The sequence below is a fragment of the Glycine soja genome, chromosome 4 (assembly GCF_004193775.1).
Source record: "Glycine soja cultivar W05 chromosome 4, ASM419377v2, whole genome shotgun sequence".
Classification (NCBI taxonomy): Eukaryota; Viridiplantae; Streptophyta; class Magnoliopsida; order Fabales; family Fabaceae; genus Glycine; species Glycine soja.
The window spans coordinates 3,459,740-3,484,217 of NC_041005.1; the positions used below are offsets into that span (position 1 = coordinate 3,459,740).

General features: G+C 31.9%; 4 protein-coding genes and 1 pseudogene across 5 annotated transcripts; 2 read left to right on the forward strand and 3 right to left on the reverse strand.

Annotated features, from left to right (window-relative positions):
- The first annotated feature begins 402 nt into the window (after nucleotides 1-402).
- Nucleotides 403-2,696, forward strand: LOC114408747 (putative cyclin-A3-1). The gene is made up of 8 exons (XM_028371901.1): nucleotides 403-836; nucleotides 915-1,147; nucleotides 1,245-1,320; nucleotides 1,441-1,517; nucleotides 1,596-1,629; nucleotides 1,729-1,878; nucleotides 1,981-2,115; nucleotides 2,203-2,696. Exons 1-8 carry the CDS (start codon nucleotides 561-563, stop codon nucleotides 2,266-2,268), a joined length of 1,047 nt encoding a protein of 348 aa, XP_028227702.1. The 5' UTR covers nucleotides 403-560; the 3' UTR covers nucleotides 2,269-2,696.
- A 3,230-nt stretch (nucleotides 2,697-5,926) lies between these two features.
- LOC114408748 (putative cyclin-A3-1) lies at nucleotides 5,927-8,291 on the reverse strand. The gene is made up of 9 exons (XM_028371902.1): nucleotides 7,865-8,291; nucleotides 7,517-7,749; nucleotides 7,348-7,423; nucleotides 7,181-7,257; nucleotides 7,056-7,089; nucleotides 6,815-6,964; nucleotides 6,574-6,708; nucleotides 6,283-6,483; nucleotides 5,927-6,155 (listed from the first exon to the last, which is right to left on the reverse strand). Exons 1-8 carry the CDS (start codon nucleotides 8,141-8,143, stop codon nucleotides 6,418-6,420), a joined length of 1,050 nt encoding a protein of 349 aa, XP_028227703.1. The 5' UTR covers nucleotides 8,144-8,291; the 3' UTR covers nucleotides 5,927-6,155; nucleotides 6,283-6,417.
- Nucleotides 8,292-10,699: 2,408 nt separating this feature from the next.
- Nucleotides 10,700-13,353, reverse strand: LOC114408749 (putative cyclin-A3-1). The gene is made up of 8 exons (XM_028371903.1): nucleotides 13,021-13,353; nucleotides 12,686-12,912; nucleotides 12,520-12,595; nucleotides 12,327-12,403; nucleotides 12,217-12,250; nucleotides 11,969-12,118; nucleotides 11,734-11,868; nucleotides 10,700-11,645 (listed from the first exon to the last, which is right to left on the reverse strand). Exons 1-8 carry the CDS (start codon nucleotides 13,294-13,296, stop codon nucleotides 11,580-11,582), a joined length of 1,041 nt encoding a protein of 346 aa, XP_028227704.1. The 5' UTR covers nucleotides 13,297-13,353; the 3' UTR covers nucleotides 10,700-11,579.
- Nucleotides 13,354-14,765: 1,412 nt separating this feature from the next.
- On the forward strand, nucleotides 14,766-17,756 carry LOC114408750 (putative cyclin-A3-1). 2 transcript variants are annotated; one of them, XM_028371904.1, is made up of 8 exons: nucleotides 14,766-15,181; nucleotides 15,269-15,498; nucleotides 15,789-15,864; nucleotides 15,982-16,058; nucleotides 16,153-16,186; nucleotides 16,275-16,424; nucleotides 17,020-17,157; nucleotides 17,235-17,756. In XM_028371904.1, exons 1-8 carry the CDS (start codon nucleotides 14,960-14,962, stop codon nucleotides 17,292-17,294), a joined length of 987 nt encoding a protein of 328 aa, XP_028227705.1. In that variant the 5' UTR covers nucleotides 14,766-14,959; the 3' UTR covers nucleotides 17,295-17,756. The 2 variants fall into 2 exon arrangements, with proteins under 2 accessions (XP_028227705.1, XP_028227706.1); XM_028371905.1 differs by having other exon boundaries at nucleotides 14,768-15,181; nucleotides 17,023-17,157.
- Nucleotides 17,757-18,795: 1,039 nt separating this feature from the next.
- On the reverse strand, nucleotides 18,796-23,975 carry LOC114408751 (annotated as a pseudogene).
- Nucleotides 23,976-24,478: the final 503 nt, after the last annotated feature.

Below are 24,478 nucleotides of genomic sequence, written 5' to 3' on the forward strand. Positions count from 1 at the left end.
TTTTTTTTAGAAGTATAAAACAAGTAGTTATATGCTTATTTATTTAACTAATATTATTTATGAAAATAAATTTATTATCTCTATTTTATGTTACGAGTTATTTGTAAATTAAAATAAAGAAATTAAAATAGTATAAAACATATATCACACTTTCCACTTAAGGTTAGCATATTTTTTTATTTATAAAAATAGTATAATATTAAATAAAATAATTAAATAATTTAAGTTACAAATAAAAAAATTATTAGAGTGTTTTTAATTGGATGGGATGGCGGAAAAGTAGCACGTCCACCCGCCATATGAAAAATTCTCTTTCATTCCAAAATAAATCCTAAATCTACACTACACATCTCAATTTGGAACCAAACATTCTGAAAATTTTCAAGACACGCCAAACCATTTTCATTTTCATTTTCGAAACCGCTCTTTTTCTTTCTCTATCCATTATACATAAACATGACAGCACTCTCTCACTCACCCAACAACACTTCAACTCCATCTTCTTCCATCCATTTGCTCTTTCACAGTCTGTTCCAAATTTACAACACACAAGGAAGAAGATGGAGACTCGTGCCGCCGCAAAGAGAAAGGCAAACGCCGCCATCGTAGTGGTTGTCGAAAAACAACACCCCAAAAGACAGCGGGTTGTGTTGGGTGAACTTCCCAATTTGCAAAACCTTATTGTCTCCAAAATTCAAAATCCGCGCAAAGAAAAACTCCAATGTCGGAAGAATCCCAATGCGAATAAACCATCACCCACAAACAACACCCTTTCTTCCCCTCAGCTCGACGGATCTTATGTTTCGGACATCCACGAGTATCTTCGTGAAATGGAGGTAAGTCTGATTCTTTAGTGTTGTCGCTTTGTTGAGGTTGCTGGATGTCTCAATTTAAAAAATTTATGGTTTGATCAGATGCAGAAAAAGAGAAGACCAATGGTTAACTACATTGAGAAATTTCAGAAAATAGTTACACCAACCATGAGAGGAATATTGGTGGATTGGTTAGTGGAGGTTGCTGAGGAGTACAAGCTTCTCTCGGATACTCTTCATCTCTCTGTTTCATACATCGATAGGTTTTTATCAGTTAATCCAGTCACTAAATCAAGACTTCAGTTACTGGGTGTTTCGTCCATGCTCATCGCTGCGTAAGGCTTCACTTCCTGTTCTTAATTTTGCAATGCTTGTTAATTTTAATCTGCTTAAACATTAAAATTGCATTTTTTGCTTCTTCTGAATATGCAGAAAATATGAGGAAACGGACCCACCAAGTGTGGACGAGTTTTGCAGCATCACTGATAACACGTATGACAAGGCAGAGGTAAATATGCAATGCTATTTTTATTTTTTGTGGGGTACAAATGCCAAATTACTTTCTTGTTTGTTATTTGTCAGTTCTTTTCTCCTCACTTTGGTTTTCATGGTTATTGGTGATATATAGGTTGTGAAGATGGAAGCTGACATACTCAAGTCCCTAAAGTTTGAAATGGGAAATCCTACTGTAAGCACCTTTCTAAGGTAAGGACTTCATATTGTAAAATGTGAATATTTAGCCTCTGTCAAAATGAAGCTAATTGAGTTTAGCTATTGTTTCAGGAGGTATGCTAATGTTGCTTCTGATGTCCAAAAAGTAAGTTGAACTGCCCTTCCTATGCTTCTTCATTTGCTTAAGAGCTTTATTGTGTTGTTTACTAATTGTTTTTCTTTTTCTTTTTATTGTTATTTTCAGACTCCAAATTCGCAGATTGAACATTTGGGCAGCTATATTGGTGAGCTAAGTTTGTTGGACTACGATTGTTTAAGATTCTTGCCTTCTATTGTGGCTGCCTCGGTTATATTTCTTGCCAAGTTCATTATCTGGCCTGAAGTGCATCCTTGGGTTAGTATTTTTTTTTCCTATGCATATAGTGATATATTTTGATCTATATAAGAATAAACATACCTGTGTTTCAAGGCACTTAAAGTTGAGAACCTATTGCAGACTTCTTCCTTGTGTGAATGCTCGGGTTACAAGCCAGCTGAATTGAAAGAATGTGTCCTTATCCTGCATGACTTGTATTTGTCAAGAAAGGCAGCGTCCTTCAAAGCTGTTCGGGAGAAATACAAGCATCAAAAGGTGATTGTTTTTCCATTTTGTTTGTTATAATATTCTTTAATTCTCATTATGACTAATTGACTGACTAGAAATCTTCTACTGGAACAGTTCAAATGTGTGGCAAACCTGCCTACCCCTCCATATGTACCGAGTTGTTACTTTGAAGACCAGTGATACAGTGAATTCCTTGATAAATGGTCGAATTGACCATTGTTTGCATGGGCATGGGTTAGAAATTTGATGCATAGGTTTGTGTCGTTGAATTGCAAGGGCAGCAGGATCACATTAGATACGAAAGTTCAATTGCCTTTCCTGATGAACTATCAGGGACAAGGCCTTTAAAGAAGGATCAATTAACAAGATCTTAGAATGTACAACTGCATAGTTATCATTGAGGCATAAGGGTGTTACAGTGCTTCTTCTAGGCAGCAAACAAGGGATCTTGATCTTATAGGAGACAGAAAGATCTTGAGATGCAGAGAAAGTTCAAAGAGTTAAAAAAGAGATTATTCAAATGATACTGTCCGATTGTATGGGTTGCGTTTGTTTTGATGCAGATTCTAAAATAATTTATTAAAAGTGGGTGTTTGGGTTGGGACTCACATTCACGGCTGAAGCTAGTTTTTTTGTTCACGTTAAAGACGTGGTAAATGCGGCTCTAAACATCAATAAAACATGCACATCCATATAAAACTAATAAAAAGGCAATTAATTTGTATTTTAAAACTTTAATTTTGTCTAAGTAATATAAATTACATAATTTACTTAAATTTATTGCAAGCTGATCTCCGATCGATTGAGTCATTGGTTTAGGTGAGTGCGGGTTGGGTGGGTTGCATCGGTATGTACCCAAAGTGCCTTTGTTTGTCTAAACATTGCCAAACCTACCATTAGTGACAACAACACATCACGATCCCAATCACAATCCATTAAGTAAAAACATTTTTGTTGAAGCAAAATAGAAATGAAGAGAAGAAAATGAATGTTTGAGGGTTCGAAGGAGTCAGATGATGTGAGATTGCAAGGCTAGAGAGAGTAACACGATGTCATAGGGCGTTGCGTTCTAAGAAAATGTTAACAGTGTTTCTATAATTCAATCTTTTCTCACAAGATTTTCTATTCAATGGACTTGGGATGTTCGCAAATGAATGTTAAGTGGAAATCCAAACACACTAAGTTCTTAGGGTTTCGGAGACTACAATCGGCACATGTTTGGGTTTGCACTATTAGCCTATTAGGTAATATTAGTATAATATATATGGGTTTTACTTTTTTTTATTATCTAAGTTTGGACAGGTTGGATTTCGGTGAGTTTATAAAATAAAGTCTAAATTATGTTTTTCATTCATGTAAATATGCTAAAGTTTGGTTTTAATTCTGAAAAAAAAAAGTGTTTTGCTTCCATAAAATTATAATATGTCATTTTTTAAATTTGGAATTAAATTCAGTTATATTTAAACTTATATGATGTTCTTTTTTATTTTAAAATTTAAATACAATTTTATGATAGTTAAAAACTATCACAAATTATAAAAAAAAATATAAGAATAGGATTTGTGACGGTTAATAGTCACAGATTGCAAGAAAAAATTAAATAAAAACACAAGAATCAGATTCAAAACCCAGATAGAACAAAACAAAAGCAACATTTAGTTTAATAAGCCTATGTATTCTCTGTATATTCCCACACAAGACCACTTCCCTCCTAAATGAATCCCCACAAGAGTCCACGTGTTCCATCGAGGCGAATTTAGGTTGTTAGCCTCCAATAGTCCCATATTATATATATATATATATATATATATATATATATATATATATATATATATATATATGTAAAAGTCATCTAGTATTCCATCAAAACAAGATAAAAATAAATCTTAAGTTATTTAATTAAGATTTTTAAATTTTTTTAATGTCAATAAAATGCAGTGATATCCAATTAAATTTTTTTACAACTTCAATTTTTTTTATCTAAGATATAAAATCATATAAATTTTGATAGATTCTTATTGATTGGATTTTTGTGACCTTTTAATTGTATTCAATCCATTAAACAATCTTACCTAATTTCTTGAGACTTTGTTTTTTTCATCCTAGACATTTTTTTTCCTTCCTCTCCTTTGAAAACAATAACATTGGCAGAGTAACCTCTTTCTTTCAACTTAACATGTTTTTTCTGGGAAAAATGTAAATTATATTAAACCCGAAATGATACAATAATAAACGGGCATACCCCGCAACTAGAGAAAATCAAAAGTTTCCCTAATACAAGAAGGTCTATATTAAGATGCTAAAACAAATGCAACAAGTGCGCTTTGTCTATACATAAGAAACTTAATCTTGCTAATAACCTCTATTACAGAAAATTGATAATCTTCGAAAATCAGCCTTGTTCCTAGACATCCAGATGCGATAGACTGTAATTGTTATAGCCAGACAACATAATTTTTCTTAAACACCTGATGTGGATCTGCCCCTAATTAAAGAGTCATAATACGCTGTAAAGAAGTGAAACGCCTGCGAAAAAGAGCCAAATCACGAATGTGAGTCCAAACTTGGAGAGATTTCCTGCAAAAAAAAGAACAAATGAGCATTTGACTCAGACTCATTTGAACATAAAATGGCAGAGGAAACCCTTATTCAAAGAAGTAATTTTATCAAGAGTAAGCAGCCGATTAGGTAAACAATTCTTTCAACTTTTATTTTTGGGCTATTGCTGTTAGGTTAACGGGAGTAATTGATATAAAGAGTCAATAAAAAAAAAAAAATATAATCATTATTACGGCGTGGCTGGAATTTTGTTCCCGTGTACTTGTGGCTGTGGCTGTGGCTGTGGGTGTGACTGTTAGTGAATTTTACACAACCTACCGTGACGTTTAAAATATAAAGTGTAACTGACAGATTGTGGTTCGATGGAAATTGGTTCAAATAATAGTGGAGTCTATGTATCTACAATGAAAGGAAAAGAGAATTATGAATCTTTTGGAACATAGTAATTTTCAATATTTTTTAAAAAATTTATTAAGTGCTTTAAAATCATACAAATTCACGTAATCTTTTTTAAATCTTATGAATTCATAATTTATAAATTTCTTAAAGTCCAATCTATAAAAATCTTTGAAAAACTTATTAAAAAATATTATAATCCTAGAAAGTCTTTTAAAAATTATAAAACTTTTTTATACAAAAAACATTTAAAATTCTAATTGATACATCTAAAAAATTTGAAAATTCTGTGATGGTAACTGCCCTTAAAGTTTCTAAAGCAAATATGTTCTTGATAGAATCATGCTAGATTTTTTAATCTTGTTTGTAGTTCACGAATATCTAACTATTCGATTAGAAAATATCAAACCATTTTGGAAATAAAAACTAAATTGAAACACTTATTAAAACAATTCGATTAATCGAATCATTTTTAGAAAGAGGTTCAATTCGTTTAAGTTGTTTAAAAAGATTGATCCATATATGGTTAAAAAAATGAATAACTGAATTAAAAACTAGACCGAACCTAAAAAAATAAACTGTTTTTTAAAAAGCCAAACCAATCCGCTTTTATAAAGTGGATAAAAAAGGAACCAGTTCAGATTTTTAAATAAAATCCAGTTTTTGCCCAGCCTATAATATACATTATTGCTCCTAAACCCATGCATTCTTCTTCCTCTTATCGCAATAACATTGAAAATTTCTCAATCAGACTAAATCTAAGATATACCAATGAGGCCTGTAGAAAAATAGAACGAGAACATTATTTATTTTCATTGTAAAAATTATAAAGATTAGTAACTTCAATGTATAGAGGAAGGCAGAAGATGATGTTACAAAAGAATAAAAGCTAACCACAAAGATATTCATGTTAATTGATACGGAAGTTAGGAACTACCAACAAATCTGATACCTGATCATAGTTACAACACTTAATTTAGTTCCCTAATTTTAGTACTTTCTTTCCTTCAATACACAACTTGATAATAGAAGACCTTTGCCATTGGTAGTCCAACTATATTAGATTATCGTCGAACAAGCAGCTCGCAAAAAGCATCAGTGATTTGAGATCCCTGCAGTTCAAAGCAATGAAACTGTTAGTTAAAGGTGAGGCAAAACTTCAAAAAAGCCCGGCTTCTCTACCCGAAACCCATAATTTGAGAGATAAATAACAAAATGTAAAAGATCCAGAGCATGTACCTATCCAGATACGTTAATTGCCAAAATGCTGTTAACTTTTGCACAGATTCTAAATTAATAGCCATAAGAGTAAACTACTTCAAAAATAGTCTATTTGTCAACATGAGTTATATTTATCAAGAAACTCCCACTGCATCACTGATCTTCAAAGTAATAACTTGGTACAAATGGAGGGGAAGGCAGGTTTGCCACGTATTTGAACTGTTCCAGTCAAAGATTTGAAGTCACTCAATTTGTCATAATGAGAATTGAAGCATATCATAACAAAAAAAAAAATGCAAAAATAATCACCTTGGGTTGCTTGTATTTCTCCCGAACAGCTTTGAAGGACTCAGCCTTTCTTGAAAAATACAAGTCATGCAAGATGAGGACACATTCTTTCAACTCAATAGGTTTGTAACCCGAGCATTCACACAGGGAAGATGTCTGCAATAAGTTCTCAACTTTGAGTGCCTTAAAATCGGGTAATAGCTTATTCTTTTGATGAGAAATATATAGCACAATCCACAAAACAAAATATGAAAATACTAACCCAAGGATGCACTTCAGGCGAGATAATAAACCTGGCCAGAAATATAACTGACGCAGCCACGGTAGAAGGCAAGAATCTTATACAATCATAATCCATCAAACTTAGCTCAGCAAGATAGAAGCTCAGAAATTCAATCTTCAAATTTGGGCTCTGAATATTAAAAAACAAAAACAAAATATTAGCAAACACAAATAAAGCTTTCGAGATAACTAAGAAGAATGCGAAGATAAGTTCAACTTACTTTTTGGTTCTCAGAAGCAACACCCAAAAACCTCCTGAAACAACAATTACACCCAATTAGTCAAATTAATTTCATTATAAGGAAAGCTAAATATTCGGATTCACATTCACATTTGCAATATATACCTTAGAAAAGTGATTGCAGTAGGATTTCCAATTTCAAAATTTAGGGCCGCAAGTATTTTAGCTTCCATCTCTACAACCTATGTTATCACCAATAACCATGGAAACCAAAGTAAGTGGAAAATAACGAAGCAAAAAAAGAAGAATAAAAGAACAGCATATTTACTTACCTCTGCCTTTTTATAAGTGTTATCCGTAATGCTGCAGAATTTGTCAACACGGGGTGGATTAACTTCCTCATACTTCCTGCATATTAGAAAAGAACGCAACTGTGAATCTGTGATGCTTCAATAGATTAAGGAGAGAAAACCATTGTAAAAGTTAAAAGCAGAAGCTTACGAAGCAATGAGCATGGAAGAAACACCGAGCAACTGAAGCCTCGATTTGCCCATAGGATTAATAGACAAAAACCTATCAATGTATGACACAGATAGATGAAGGGTTTCTGAGAGAAGCTTGTACTCCACAGCAACTTCCACTAACCAATCCACCAATATTCCTCTCATGTTTTCAGTAACCACGTGCTGAACTCTGTCCATGTAGTTAAACATTGGTCTTCTCTTTCTCTGCATCTGAGAAATGGTAAAAAATAAAATAAATTTAGACACCCAACAATATCAACAAAACGACAACCTTTTCGGTTTGGACAAAATGAAGATTGAGTAAACATTAAAAAACCAGAAGTACCTCCATTGCACAAAGATAGTCGTTGATGTCGGAAACATAAGGTTCATCAATGTGGGGGGAAGAAAGGGTGTTGTTTGTGGGAGATGGTTTCTTGACATTGGGATTCTTCCGACATTGGAGTTTCTCTTTGCGCGGACATTGAGTTTCGGGGAGAATAAGGTTTGGAATATTGGTAAGTTCACCCAACACAACCCTTTGCTTTTTGGGGTGTTGTTTCTCAACCGTGACTACTACGGTGTCAGCGATTGCCTTTCTCTTTGCAGCAGCCCGAGTCTGCATCTTCTTCCGGTTGTGTTGTGTGTGCTGTTAATTTTTTGGAACAGAGTAAAGAAAAGATTGAAGAAGATGGAGTTAGAGTGTTGGGTGAATGAGAGAGAGAGTTGTCTTGTTTTTTACAAGACCAAATTGCGATTTTTGAAATGGCGTCTTAATTTTCAGGGTTTGGTTTCATTCCAAATTGTTTTGGATTAAAGGGGTTATTTTCAAATGGCGGGAGGGCGCGCTTCTTTTCCGCCATGCCGTCCAATTAAAACCATTCAAATATATTTTAATGGGCTCATAATCTAAACTATTTAATTAGTTTATTTGATATATATTTTATTAAAGAATCAGTATTTTAATTCATATGTAATTTTATATTCATTAATATTTTTAAACAAATTAAAAATAATTATAAAATATTTAGAGTAAAATTTAAATAAAAACAATCAAAATATAAGTAGACTTTTTAATTTATTAATTATTTATTTATATATTTTAAAAAAATTCCATGTTAACAATGTTAAATAAAAAAATATATTTATAATGTTAAGAAAAGTGCTTTTATTACTTTCATATATTTTAATGAAATAAATAAAAAATACGAATTTTGATATATTTAAAATTTTTTATAATTTAAATAAAGTTAAAATAAAAAAAACTGCATAGAAATAAAAATAATAGAAAAACTTTTATACTTCTCTCAACACTAAACAGAAAAAAAATATATAAATAATGAAAGATGGAACAAAAGCTTAAGAACAATATTCAGTTTAATAATAGTATAATACAGCACACGTTGAGCAAGCTGAAAGACCAATGGAGTCAAGTTGAAACCAATACAGCACCATGTGAGAGGTAGGGGAATGAGCACACTTTTATTTTAATGATAAAGAAGAGAAATGTATAATACTAGCTCTTTTTCTCATAAAGTTTTATAATTTTTTATAACTACTGATAAAAGGAAAGAAAAAAATGTTAAATTACATGAATTACTAAAAAATAGAGTAAAAAATATTATACTCTCTTTTCCCCCAACACTTAAACTAAAATATACTCGTAGCTCTTTCATCCTGAAATATACCTATGAATATTTTTGAGGAGAGTTGTCTATGAAGTTCTTAAACTTAAAAATCAGTTTATGATCCTTGTTTAAGGAGAGGTTAAGGTCATAGACAACGAGAAATTACAAGACTATCGCGTTAACTATAACCCGACCAATAAATAAATAAATGACTAGTGTTCAACTTAGTCAGTCAGGAAACAACAACACAACTTAAAGGCGTAAGCATTAACGACAATCTTAAATCAACGCTTAATGGAGAGAATTGCCAATATCGTGGTTATCTTATTTTTGGATATCGTGTACAGATTCTTATCACGGAGTAGGAAGGGAAATACCATAAAGAAAAAAGTAAACGCCGATCGAGCCACGTCACACCTTATGCATGATTTTCTTTCATTTCCTTCTCACTTTGAACTGATAGGTTTGTGTTTTTACTTGTTCTATAGGGGCTGGATTTTCTAGAGATGTATATAATATAGGCATTGCTATATATTTCCTCTACAAAGCATTTAATAGAGTTATATATAATATAATTGATTAGAATCTGTTTCTTGTTAGCTAATTCTTCTAAGTTCTAACCATGACTCTTACACCAACAGATGATATCAAATTCATTGAAACTTTTGATCAATTAACAAACTGGGCAATCATATTTGCAGAGGCAGGACATTACTTTTCTCTTTAAGAAGCAAACAAAGATTATTATTGATATCAATCAACAAGAATGGAGCACAAGATAAAATTTTCTGGAAGAGAGACATACAACGGGAACACAGAGCATCTCGATAAAATTTTCTATCGTTCAGGAAGAGAGACAACAACAATTATGTTTGGAGAAAGATATTTATGCTTATTTTAATTAAGAATAAGAAGAAAAATACGATTTGACAGTTATTCACTTATTTGTTGGATATTGATGGTAAACAACTAACCCGTACTATTTGTAAATGCCGTTAGCCCTTGTTTGTGCCGTAATTATGCATCTCTCATACAAGAAATCTGTCATTCATTTATTGATCAGGACCACAACTGACGTAAAAGTCTCAGACCATAGTATACCTATCCCAACCGTATTTAGTTTGTCTCTAGTTTTATTGTTTACTATTATATTTTTGCAATGCATTTGATTTGTTGTGTTTAACTGAAAAAACTCTACCCTCAACTTTTAAGTGCATGTTTGAAAAAAATTCACGTCACTTCTGGATTGAAACAACACATTGTTGCTTCTGTATCATTTTAATGTTTTGATGTGGTTTTCTTGCCTTAAGGTGATCTGCAACATGTTTTCAAACACACTAAGTTTCCTTGTCACTATTAAGTTTATGAATTCCTTAATCGAGTTGGGACTGGTTAAGCTAGGATCCGAGTACCATCAAATGTTTAACAAGGCTCACGAAATAATCCATGTGATACTGATAACTTTCACTTGACTCATTCTTGTCTCAAGTTTACCTCTTTCTAACACTTGATGATTAATATCTTCAAGTTTGTTTTTTTTTTCAATTTCAATCTTGATCGCAAACATAAACTTGGCAATTTTATTAGCTCACTAGAGTTTCTCAAATAGTTCATCAAATTTCACCTCATTCTCGGAGGAGTTAATGTGGATTATATTAAACTACATTTCCAAATTAGAAGAATTCTAAATTTACACCAACAAGATCAAGATCCCTTCTCTGCTTGGAATTTGTTGACAACGACATCTCTAAATCCCAAGATCAAGATCCCTTGTATTCTGCTTGGAAGCAGTGTAACACCCTTGTGCTTTCTTGGTCGAGTTGCCCAGTCTCCCCCACGAGATTGCAACCAACATCATTTGGATCAATGTTGACAAAGATATCTGGCAAGATCATAAATACCATTTTTCACAAGGTGACTTTGTTCAAATCCTCCAAATTCAAAGTGATATTTTTTATATTAAAACAAGCTGATATGTCTATTACCAGCTACTGCACCTCATCCTATGCCGTAATTCTCCAAATGCACAATGTTGTTAGACTGCCAAAATTTTTCGGCAGAGTCCAGATCATGATTGTATCTTGTGTTTCCTTCAGGGCCACAATGATAATTGTGCAGTAGTACCATATAAGATCTTGTTAATTGGGCTCTTTCCTTTTTAAAGGCCTTTCCATGATTGTTCAACAGGAAAGGCAATTGACATTGGTATTTGACCTGATCCTTCTGCCATTGCAATTCAAAGACACAAACCTTGCCCGTCAATTTTTTAAGCCAGGCCATTCAAAACAATGGCTGAACAAACCACACTGTTCAACACATGACATGCTTGATCAAGCATGATTTAAAAGATACCAAGTTCCATAAGAGTAGATCGCTTCAAAAAGTCTTCTATTTTTCCAAATGAATTTTATCTATCAAGAAATTTCCAGTGCATCACTGTTCTTCAAAGTAATAACTTGGTACATGTGGAGGGGAAGGCAGATTAGCTACATATTTGAACTGTTCCAATAGAAGATTTCTAGTTACTCAATTTGTCACAATGAGAATTGAAGTATATTTATGACAAAAGACATGCAAAATTAATCACCTTGTGTTGCTTGTATTTATCCCGAACAGCTTTGAAGGATGCTGCCTTTCTTGACAAATACAAGTCATGCAAGATGAGGACACATTCTTTTAAATCAGCCGGTGTGTAACCCAAGCATTCAGACAAGGAAGAAGTCTGCAATAGATTCTCAACTTTGAGTGCCTTGAAACACGGCTAAGAGCTTTCTTTTAAAAAGAAGAGCAATATATCATTATCCATAACCTAATATACTCACCCAAGGATGCACTTCAGGCCAGATAATAAATCTGGCAAGAAATATAGCTGATGCGGCCAAAATAGAAGGCAAGAATATCAAACAATCATAGTCCAACAAACTTAGCTCAGCAAGGTAGCCAATCAAAAATTCAATCTGCAAATTTGGAGTCTGAAAATAATAAGAAAAAAAAAACTTAGTAAACAACACAATAAAGCTTTTAAGACAATCAAGAAGTGTAGGTAGGGGAGTAGAGCAGTTCAGCTTACTTTTTGGTTCTCAGAAGCAACATCAGCAAACCTCCTGAAGCAATAACAATATCAATTAATCTCATTTCAACAGAGACTAAATATTCACATTCACAATATAAAGTCCTTACCTTAGAAAGGTGTTTACAGTTGGATTCCCCATCTCAAACTTTAAAGTCTTGAGTATGTCAGCTTCCATCTTTACAACCTATAAATAACCAGTAACCATGTAAACAAAAGTGAGGGAAAAAACCGACAAATAACAAACCATAACATAATTTGGTATCATCATAAATAATAGACTAGTAAAGCATATTTATTTACCTCTGCCTTGTGGTATGTGTTATCAGTGATGTTGCAGAACGCATCAACACGGGGTGGGTCAACTTCCTCATACTTGCTGCATATTAAAAAAAAAATGCAATTGTTATGCTTAAGCAGATTAAAGAGAACAACTGTTGCAAAATTAAAAAAGGTGCCAAATCCTTACGCAGCAATGAGCATGGATGAAACACCTAGCAATTGAAGCCTTGATTTACTAACAGGATTAACAGACAAAAATCTATCGATGTATGAAACAGATAGATGAAGGGTATCTGGGAGAAGCTTGTACTCCTCAGCTACCTCAACCAACCAATCCACCAATATTGTCCTCATAGTTGTCGTAACTTGTTTTTGAACTTTCTCCACGTAATCAATCATTGGTCTTCTCTTTCTCTGCGTCAGAGAAACCAGAAAATCTTAAAATTAAGACATCCAACAACCTCAACGAAACGACAACGGTGTCGATTTGGACAAAGTTGAAAATTAAAGAACCAAAATTACCTCCATTGCGTGAAGATACTCAAAGATCTCGAAAACATGAGATTCATCGATCTGGGGGAAAGAAAGGGTGTTGTTTGTAAGAGATTGTTTCTTCGTATTGGGATTCTTCCGACATTGGAGTTTCTCTTTGCGTGGATTTTGAGTTTCGGGGACAATAATGTTTGGTAGATTGGAAAGTTCACCCAACACAACGCGCTGTCTCTTGGGGTGTTGTTTTTCGACTATGACTATGGTGGCGGCGTTTGCCTTTCTCTTTGAAGCAGCACGAGTCTCCATCTTTTTTCTTGTGTTTGTGAATTTGGAACAGAGAGATAGAAGAAGACGGAGTTGAAATATTGGGTGAGTCAGAGAATGCGTTTACATGTGTATGTATAATGGGTAGACAAAGACAAAAGAGCGGGTTTTCAAATGAAAATTTGGCGTATCTGAAAATTTCAGAATTTGGCTTTGGTTTCAAATTCAAATGCTTAATTTAGTTTTGGGTTAAAAGAAAAACTTTCATATGGCGGGGAACAGAAGAGAGCGCGCTTCTTTTCCACCAAGCTGTCCAATCAAAATTCTAAAAAAATATTTCTTTTTAAGATTAAAAATAATTTTTTATATATTTTATCCTTAATAAATATTTATTCATTAATAATATTTTATCTTGGATTGAATTTTTAATTAAATAATAATTATATTTTTCTGACACTTATTTTAGTTTTTATAAATTAAAGAATTTTATATTTATTTATTTATAATTTTTTTTTTATTAGTTAGGATTAAAACAAAATTTATTAATTTATCAATAATAAAACAAAATATTAAAGATAATAAATAAAAATTTTATTTTATTAAGAACTCAATGTAAAATATAAATTTATTAGAAAATAAATATAAAAATAAGATATTTATTAAGAAAAAAATATTCAACAAAAAAAAACACATATATACTAGTTTAGTTTCCTTATTTTATTTTAGAAATAGAATGTAACGCAGAATTCAGATAATATTCATAAATTTATTTTCATAAATAATAGTTAAAGCAATCACATATAACTAACTTCATCACCTGTATTTCATGTGCACACAAAATTATTATAAAAATTGAGTTAATGATCATATGAAAAAACTTTACATAGGAGAAAATATTAAAATAACTAAAAAAATAATCATGAAAAAATTCAAATGAAAAGAACATGCAAATGAACACAAAAAAATTATCCAAATATTTGGGTTGACCCTAACACCGATTATTTAGGAAAATTAATAAATGACATTGATTAACATTTTAGGTTAATTTATTTTTTTAAGCAAGATCAATAAAAAATAGACAAAATAGATCATTTTACACATATCTTGTTTTGTTAGTAAAGAAAAAAAATCTTTTGGTTATTAAAAACAAAATTTCATTAACAATTTCTAAATTGAATTTTTTTATTTTCACTTTTGAGTTTTTTTTCTTAAAATGCGGATAATTACTTATTTTAGCCTTTAAAAATACTTATTTATTTCTACGTCGGAGAAGAAAGAGCACGATTAAATAATTTGTGGAAGCATCAGGTAGATTGGAAATATGTGCATAAATTATAACTGTAATAACAAATAAAAATTAACTGATATAAAAAAATGCAATTGCAGACTGAGAGATTCAAGATATTAAGATTTTTTTTTTGTCTTTATTAACAACTATAATTAACCTAAAAAAAACAACTAAAATTGAAAATTTGAGAGTGCAGATGTTTTAACTTAATTTAGTTTTGGGCGTTAGTGATGGCGGAAAACGAAGGCGCCAATGGAAATGAACAAAATTTCACTGAAAACTCAGATTTTGAATGAAAAGGGAAAATGGTGAAAAGTTTTCACAACGCCCGCTGTGGCATTCAATTTCAAACTGTTTTCGACTTTTATAAAATCTCAATGCCTCATGCCGCCGCGTGACTGACAACTAGAAGCCGAGATGGAGTCACGCGCCGCAAAGAGAAGGGCCAACCAACCCCAAAACGAACCCCTCACAAAACGACGCGTCGTGTTGGGTGAACTTTCCAACTTGCCCAATCTCATCGTTCCTCAACCAGCGGTCACTGACAAGACCCTCACTGTTCACAACGGTGTTTCTGCAGAATCAAACGTTAATGCTCCTATTGTTTCCGACATCTATAACTATCTTCGTACAATCGAGGTAACTTGTTTGGTACTGTGTTTCGCTTTGTTGTTTGTGTGTGTTTCAAATTGTACTGATTCTGATCTGATACATCTTGTATTTTAGATGGAGAAGCGAAGGCCAATGGTTGATTACATTGAGAATGTTCAGAAAGAGGTTACAACGATCATGAGAGCAATATTGGTGGATTGGATAGTAGAGGTTGCCGAAGAATACAAGCTTCTCTCTGATACCATTTTTCTCTCTGTTTCATATATCGATAGAGTTTTGTCTATTAATCCTGTCAGCAAGCCGAGGCTACAGTTACTGGGTATTTCTTCCATGTTCATTGCATCGTAAGTTTTAACAAACTATTCATGATTTTACAAATGTTGTGTGTGTTTGTTTTCACCCTAAGAAGTACTGAATTGCTTTTCCCTCTTGGTTTCGCATTGAGATTTTGTCAAAGATAGTAAATGTTTAGTTATTGACTATTGTTCAGAAAAATGATTTTTTTTTTTGGGTATAACCAAGTGGTATTTAGGACTTTCATGATTTCTATTTATTCCTTATTAATTTTGCAAATGCTTGTCTAAAACAATCATGTTGTTCTGCTGATCTGCTAATGTTCATTGTTAATATACAGTAAGTATGAGGAAATTAGCCCGCCGCATGTGGAAGAATTCTGCTTTATCACTGACAACACGTATGACAAGGCAGAGGTAAATAAACTGTTTTTATAGCTATGAAATTAATAATTATGTTGTTGTGTTGAATTGGACAATTTTATTTTGTTAACGGGCCCTTACTTTGGTTCTCGTTGTTGTTTACAATTTAAGGTGGTGAGTATGGAGGCTGACATACTTAAGGCCCTGAATTTTGAATTGGGCAACCCCACTGTTAAGACCTTTTTAAGGTAATAATGATGAGTTCTATTTGTTTTATTATTTTCGTTAATATGAAACACCGATTATAATTGAAATGACAATGGACTAATTGTGTGTATGCAGGAGGTTTACTGGAATTGCCTGTGAGAATAAAAAGGTGGGTTTGATTTTGAGGTCTGCATGCTTTGGTTTTGTCACAAGCTTTTGTAAAGTTTTTTAAATTATTTGTTGTTTTGTACTTTCAGGCTTCAAGTTTGCAATTTGAGTTTATGAGTTATTATCTTGCTGAGCTAAGTTTGTTGGAGTATTGTTGTTTGAAGTTCTTACCTTCTTTGGTGGCTGCATCTGTTGTATTTCTTGCCAGGTTTATCATTTGGCCTGATCTGCAACCTTGGGTACGTATTTGTTGTTGGGGGGTAATAAATCTCTTTCTATAATAGAGTTGTCAAATTAAGGCCTGTGGTTTACGGCTTCTTGAAGTTGTCGTAATTATAGTTACTACAATCTTATGATTCAGAATTTGAATAGTAAAGTATGATTTCATGCAATTCAGTTAGTCATTGATTTGTATCATGAGATGAGTTTCAAATAATTATTTTGGATCAAGACAATTTTGTATTATTGACACAAATCATTTGATTTAATGTTTTGTTATTTTTTTTTTTCATTTTTTTACTTTTCTTTTATCAATTCTTATAAAAGAAATTGAAATGTAGTATAAGCTTAAATTTAAAGAGTATTTTTTTAACTTAGTTTATTTGTCATCCACTCATTTAATATAAGTACTTGATTTGGTTATTTCATTGCTTACTTTCTATTCTAAAAGAGGTTTCACAAAATCATATGTAACTACTAATTTTATTTTGAGTCCTATGGTTAAGTTGTTTTATTTATTTTTAATTTAAAATTATTACTTTCAACATTATATATCATGATCTATTAACTTGGCCATTCATGACTTGAATTTCAATTTAATAACCTTGGCTGTAGCAGACTTCAGACTTGTATGAATGCTCTCGGTATAAATCAGTTGAGTTAAAGGAGTGTGTTCTGGTCTTACATGACTTGTACACGGCAAGGAGGGGAGGGTCTTTCCAAGCTATTCGGGAGAAATACAAACAGCATAAGGTTTTTATTTTTACTTGCATTTCTTTGACTTCCAATATGGCCAACATGAATGACTTGAATTCTTTATGCTGTAACAGTTTAAGTACGTAGCAAACCTGTCTGCGCCCCAAGTACCTAATTATCTATTTGAAGAATGATGCAGCTAGATGGAATCTGCGGTCTTTTGAAGTGGTCCAATGTTTGATGGAATTTGCTCTCTCTTGCACAAGAGCATGCTAACAATGGGTTTGTTAATTGACTTCACAATGAAGTCATTTCAATATAGAGTTTCAATTTTGGAGATTATACGGTAAATGGCAATGAACTTGATTGCCAAAAATTGTGTCAAGACACTCTAGAATTTGTTTAGCTAGTGTAAAGTTTCACTTTAATATTAACTAATTTGCAGCCTGAAGTGTACAATTAAACTAACCTTCAATCCATGACGTTAATGTATCTCTTTAGGATAAAAATGTAAATGCTTCTGGGTCTGCCCCTAAGCAGTTGCTGTGAAAGCTAGTTGCACGCTGGCTTTATGATAATTCTTTTGTATAATTTGACTTGTAAATTAAGTTGTCAACTAAAAACAGCGTACAATCCTTTTGTCCTTGGGGGTCTAAAAATTTCCTGATGTGTCATTAATCTTATTCATAATTAGTAAGTTCGTAAACACTTTCAGAATCGGGCATGGCAATGTATATTTTCCTTAGTTCGTGCACGCTTATATGTTTAGCCATTTACAACATGTGAAGTATGACTTGAAAATGGGAGTGATTGGAACAACACGATTACACCAAAGAATTTCACGCGCGTCGGCAATGGCAGTCATGGGTCATAGCATGAGATATTCACAAATGATGTTCATCTATCTATAACTTCTACAATGTCTCTTTTACTATTCACTTGGTAATTGACACATTAAACCCTCACTATTTAATTGTTGTAGGATTTTACAATGTATATTTTGTCATTCAACAAGAAACTACAATGCCCTTTTCACTATTCATAGATTTTTTTTAGTTTTTAAAAATTTCAATCGACTTTCTGATTCACTTGGAAAATATGAGTTTGCTATTTTTTTTATTCTAAATCAACGTAGAACTTTGCTGAGACAAATATGAAAAGAGACTTTTATATAATAATTTTCTTTAACATAAGTAAGTTTACTATGATTTAAAATCATTTTATTTTATATCATATTAACTTTTTATTGTTGGAAAATCGATAAGATTAAACATTGGAAAAATTTACACTACACCAACCAATAGATCATTAACAATAACACAAATGAACACGATATATACTATCCTTTAATTTCAAAATTTTAAGTTATGAGTTTTCTTTTTTACTTTTATGTTACTCGATTTTTTTTATTCCTATTTAATGTGAGCTTTCAGCTCACTTACATCATCTGTAATCTAATATTTTATGTTAAAAAATAAAAGAAGAAAACCCTTACATTGAGCACGTAAGAAAGTTTCCAATTAATTAGTTATTCTTTGAGTGATGTAATTCATGCAATCCCATGGTATCAGGTAGAGCCAAACCAGAAGCCGAAGAAGGAAGATTCTGCAGTACATGGAATCCCAATCCCATGGTATCACGTAGAATAGAACCAAACCAGAAACCGAAGCAGGAAGTTTCTGTAGCATGTAGGTGTGCGCAACTTCCAAAGCCGTGCGGATCCCACATCTTAAAATTTTAATGCATAATATCTACAAGTCATAGACATTGAAGCCAAAAAAAAAAAAACAATGACGCATTGAAAACATTCTATTTCATCTGGTGTTAATTAAGGAAATGAAAATACATGTTCAAGTTTTGCCTTCTTTCTCTGTTCAACAACTTTCTAGTTTTCCAGAGACCATATATCATGATTGATGTTGATCTTGATTGTTCAGGTATTAAGATGTTTGACCGGGTAAATTGAGAAAAACACTGTTCAAGAGTTGCACTTCCCTTGTCTCTGCAATCGATAAAGTTCTACTCCCTGCACGTAGTTCAAAAATCAGTATACAGCACCACAATGGCTCCAAACCTATAATCTCGACGACTATATTAATTTCATGATCTGATCATCAAAATACATATACCCAACCAGAATAGAAGAGAGAAACGAGATCAATGACCACTAGGGTTTGTATTGCATAAGTCAACTTAAATTACAAGAATGTAAAGAGTAGCTGTCTAAAGTATCCTTAAATGAAAATAAATAACAAAATCAAGCCACATTATCTAACTCCAGTAAGTACCTAAAGGATTAAGATGCTGCCAAGAGGACGAATTGGTGTGAATAGCTTGTCCAAACTGGGGATGTAATGTATTACTAATGCCAGCGTCTAAACTACTCCTCGGATTCATTTGGCCATTCAGATCCATGTTTGCGGAATGCAGAAGGGTCGAAGTTGGTGTTAACATATCAACAACCGTGCAATGATGTGATTGTTGATCTCTGAGTTCCAAATTAAAGAAGAGGGATAAACAATTTTACTCAAATTTAATTAGTAGGGTGTGACAAACGGATCAATGCCAATAAAAATTATAAAGTACCTGACAAGAGCAGTGTCATAAACATTCGCAAAGTTCAGAGTCTGGACATGTAGTGGATCACCCTGTGGAAACCAATCTACTGGGTTCTTTGAGGCTCTGGAAATAAATCCATTTACATCTACAGTTTTTGCAGCATGTACCTAATCATAATAATTAAATTATAGTTGCAAGTTGCAATCCATAGTTCTAAGTTTAATAACATGATCACAATTGTTGTAAGTTGTAACCGTTGTAATCGTGTGCCATGCATGATTATAAATAGTACCCCGCCTCCCCCCAAATATTTGTTTTAAGAAATACAGTTATAGTTATTAGAGGGGTGTTCAACATACATTTATATGTTCATTCAGGGAGTGTAGGATTTTAAAATATTATTTTAACATATAGATTTAAAGATTAGATATAAATATTATCATTTATCATATTTCTTTATAAGATTTTTATGATAATATAAATTTTAATGGATTTATATCATAAAAGTTTGAATTTTTTTTTTATAAATTTGTAAGATTTGAAAGGATTCTCTAAATTTTTAAAAACGCATTCAAAATTATGAATTAGTAAAATAATAATGATGAGATTTGAAAAAAAAAACTAATATAATTTTTTTAATCTTTTAATAACTATATTGATTCTAACTTTATATCCTCCTATATTCACATTTCTTGCAATAGTATCTTAGACATGTCTAAAATTATACATTAACTTTTTTATTTTTTTAATTATAATAATTATTTCATAATAAATCTAATGATATGTTTAAATAGGGTGTATTAATAAACATATACTAAAAGGAATAGTGAGGATGGAAAATTAGTAGAATAAATACTAAGTTATGTGGATGACAAAATTAGGAGTGACAGTCACGAAAACATTTTATCAAACATGTGATAGACATAGTATGTATAAGAAAAACATGATTAGTCTTAGATATACAACAAATATTTATTTAATTTAGAAAACAAAGAAAAAAAGTATAAAGGAGAGGATATTTGACATTTCTTACTTCAAAAAAATAAAAGAAATATATATGACACATATCTTAAAGAGTATTAAAAAGAGGAGAAAGTATATCTGATGAGAGAAAAAAAAAGTCTAATAACAATTAGAAAAAAAAAAAAAATCTAACAAAATCTTAAGTGTTTAGATGAGATTATTTGATAAATGTTTTATACTGAAAAGTCTTATGAGATCCATCAAAATCATTCTTAAAAATAATTAATTTAAATTTGTATATTTTTGAATACCCAAAGACTTTTTATAATTTATAAGAAAATTTAATTGAATATCATCAAATTTTGTTGTCTCTCTTAAAAATCTTAAAAGTTTTAATTAAATACTAGAAGATTAGGACTCTTTCATAAAAATCTTTTAAAATTCTAATTCAATACACCCAACATCTAAATTCTAAAGGAATTGTCTAGATAACCGTGTTAATAAATTCTATTACAAATCTAATTTAAGTCTTATAATCACTTATAAGAGAAAAAAATAAAAATTAAAAAATAAACTTTTCTCATAAACTAAAATAAGTTAATTTGTAAAAAAAAAAAAAAGTTAACTTTTCTAAAATTAATTTTTAACTTATGCATAGAATAATTTTAATTTATGAAAAAACTTTATTTTTATTTTTTATAATAATTTTATAGCATATGAAATATATCATGCATGATCTTAAATATTACTTTATTTTTATTTATATATCCAAAATAAATATTTTTGTGTATAGAATGATGACAATGAGGTTTCAAACTACTCAAATCTCTTACTACAAGACCAATCCTAGTATGAGTTTATATATCCAACATATCTAAGCAGAAAAAATATATCAGCAAATTGAACAAACTTCTTGTTGGTAAGATTTTTTAAGAATACATTGGAACGATGGTGGTTAGGAATTGTTATAAAGCTAGTGAGCCTAACCATATCTTTATATACCTGTGGAGAATGAGTGGCATGAGAATTGTACTCCTCCAAAACACACTGTGCAAGCCAAAAAATTTGTAAGTTGTCTTTTAATTTGAAGACATTTCATAATTTATTAGTATGATGTACATAAAAATAATAGCAGGTTAGAAGTAGTAGTAAATTTATTGTGTGGCTACAAGTAATGGTAATTAAGCAATTGGAGTATTGGACTTACCTTTCGCAGTTGCACTTGTTTTAGAGTATCCCGAAGGACATATTCACGATATTCAGCCTCGCTGAGCGTTGTGATCTCTGAAGGATCACCTTCAAATATCCTAAAAAATAGTGTGAAACAATGGTGAATTAATTATATTCTCTCATCAACATACCAGAATTTGGTTTTGGTTTTGATTTAATTGATTTGTAAGCAATGATAAATTCAAAGGAACCTTAGTCGCTTCTCCATCTCTTCCAATTGAGACTTGCAAGTGAAAATTTCTCTTCGAAGATCCTGAAGCTCGCATAAAACAATCAGTCGAACACAAATATATAAGATCAATTGAAGCTGGAAATAGATTTATCAGATTATACACAGTGTTTGTTAACAAATACCTCAATTTGGGAATCTGAAGTCATTGAGCTGCATTACAACACGATAAAATTGTAAATAATCAAATGCCAAACAACTTCATCAGTAAATAATTAATCAAAAATACCAAATAATACCTAGGGGCTTGACATATTTGACCAGCTTCATCTTTCAACTTACTAAGCAACTTTTGAATGTGCTACAGAGACAATGAAAATTTTAAATTTCAAAGTAATACTTCTAATTAAAATCGATGTTCAGTTCAAAACCTTATGTGATGCAAGACTAATTAAAGTACCTCTTTATTATGCATCCTTTAGAGTTTCACGGCAACAAGAGTTTAAATTAAGCCCACATGGTCGATAAATCAAAGGTGGCAACATTAGGATAAACTGATTAACTAGTATCAGGTATCAGAAGTTAAAAATACACAAGCTCTTACCTTCCGTGTTCACCCTCCGAAAGATTAACATATCGTTCTAGAATTTCTTCAATGCTTTAAAACATATATTTCAGAAAAATAGCGAGTCATTAGATTTTTCAATAAAGAACAAAGCTTTTGAAATAGAATAGACAAAATCAATTAACGAATAATCTTCTAGATTAACTTAGATTTAACTCCACCTAATCGAGAAGACAAGTAAAATATAAAAATAAAAATGAAAAGAAAAAGATATCCATCTTTAGCTTAAATTAAATATCTTACAAAATTAATTTTATAAAGATACCTTAATTACTATGTGCTAAATTTCGTAAATTTAACTCATTTTAAGATCTGAGATGTCCGATCTACCTTCATCCAACGGTTAAAATTCAGCAACTGTATATGATTGCATGGAAATTTTGACAGCACCGAATCCAGTTCCCACACACACAACACAACACATGCAATAGAAATAAGCAAACCTTTTGTTGCCAGAGAAGAAAGTGGCTCTTCCTGATGGGGAAAACATGATGAGAGCCACATCAACATCACAAAGAACAGAAAGTTCGTAAGCTTTCTTGATGAGTCCATTCCTCCTCTTGGAGAAAGTGACTTGCCTATTGGTTGTGTTCTCAATCTTTTTGATCGGAAGCTTCACTCTCCCCATATTTCACCTGTTCTCACCATAAATAAAAAGCCTATCAGATAAATATATAGGAAAAGGAAACACAACCCCTCATAAATGAGAGGTTGAACCAAAGGCGGTGAAAATAGAAGAAAACAAGGGAAAAAGAGGAAGAAATGCAGGAGATAGGTTTTGTCTGTATCGGGCCATTAATAAAAGGTGACGCAAGAGGGTTAAGAGATCGCGGTTTGTATGCAGATAACTTGAAGAGCATATTAAGCACGTAATTAATTTCTATTAATCTTGAATCTCCCTGTTAACATGTTTATTTTCTTACCTTGGTGCCTAGTGCTGCAACATGCATCTCACAAAAACCGATTTAAAAGAGGTGGTGAGTGTCAAATCAATGAATATTGCAGCGAAGAGGAGTGGAATATAAACACCACTTTCAACTTTTTTATTATCACTTTATGATATTTATGCTTCTTTCACTTTCTCTTCTCAGGTATTAAATAGGATGATGAGTATAGCTGTCATAAATACGAGAAGAGAGAGAATTTGTCCCGAGAAAACTTGCACAAGAAGCTGTAACACTAGCTAGTTCATGCTGAGAAGCAAAGATCAACAACTTTTGTTTTTTTGTTACTAGTTACGAGTGAAGGCCATGGCAGAGTTGGGTAGATGCCAAAAATGGGACTGCTTGAGAGGGTGAAAGGGACAAGCTTGCGGTGGTTTAAAGCGTGATGGAAGATGGAGGACGATTGCGCGTAAGTAATGGAAGATTTTTTTCAAATAAATAAGAGTTACAGAAGAAGTCATTGCCACGTCTTCAATTTTCTTGTTTTCTGTGATGTGTGATGCTATTCTCAAATTTTCGCACTTACCGTGCGTCTCGCTGTTTGTTTCAGTGGGGCCGCCTATTGGTAGTGACTTCCCTGGGTTTTATAGATTTTGAAGGGAGTGAAAATCATGATGCGGTGAATTTTTTTTAAATTACGGGTATTTAATCTTTTTTTGGGTGATTTTTAAAAACAATTTACTAAAAAGAATTGATCTTCAAACTATTTACTTGTGGAAATTTTTTGTCACATCAGATGTGAGTGACATGAGTTAAAATAACATCATCAGTTTATGTTTTGTTATAAATAATATCATCTTAATTTATATCATTCTTTTCAGTGGACTTGTCAGACCACATGTCATGCCATAGGTTCTGATAGCCGAAAAAAATAACAAAATAGGATGA

Coding starts and splice junctions, on each gene's coding strand:
- LOC114408747 (XM_028371901.1), top strand. CDS start 561: ATGGAGACTCGTGCCGCCGCAAAGAGAAAGGCAAACGCCGCCATCGTA. Junction 837..914: donor AGTATCTTCGTGAAATGGAG/GTAAGTCTGATT, acceptor TGGTTTGATCAG/ATGCAGAAAAAGAGAAGACC. Junction 1,148..1,244: donor TCGTCCATGCTCATCGCTGC/GTAAGGCTTCAC, acceptor CTGAATATGCAG/AAAATATGAGGAAACGGACC.
- LOC114408748 (XM_028371902.1), bottom strand. CDS start 8,143: ATGCAGACTCGGGCTGCTGCAAAGAGAAAGGCAATCGCTGACACCGTA. Junction 7,424..7,516: donor TCTTCCATGCTCATTGCTTC/GTAAGCTTCTGC, acceptor TCTAATATGCAG/GAAGTATGAGGAAGTTAATC. Junction 7,090..7,180: donor ACTGCAATCACTTTTCTAAG/GTATATATTGCA, acceptor TTGTTGTTTCAG/GAGGTTTTTGGGTGTTGCTT.
- LOC114408749 (XM_028371903.1), bottom strand. CDS start 13,296: ATGGAGACTCGTGCTGCTTCAAAGAGAAAGGCAAACGCCGCCACCATA. Junction 12,596..12,685: donor TCATCCATGCTCATTGCTGC/GTAAGGATTTGG, acceptor TTTAATATGCAG/CAAGTATGAGGAAGTTGACC. Junction 12,404..12,519: donor ACACATACCACAAGGCAGAG/GTAAATAAATAT, acceptor GGTTATTTATAG/GTTGTAAAGATGGAAGCTGA.
- LOC114408750 (XM_028371904.1), top strand. CDS start 14,960: ATGGAGTCACGCGCCGCAAAGAGAAGGGCCAACCAACCCCAAAACGAA. Junction 16,187..16,274: donor TTGCCTGTGAGAATAAAAAG/GTGGGTTTGATT, acceptor TTGTACTTTCAG/GCTTCAAGTTTGCAATTTGA. Junction 17,158..17,234: donor AGAAATACAAACAGCATAAG/GTTTTTATTTTT, acceptor ATGCTGTAACAG/TTTAAGTACGTAGCAAACCT.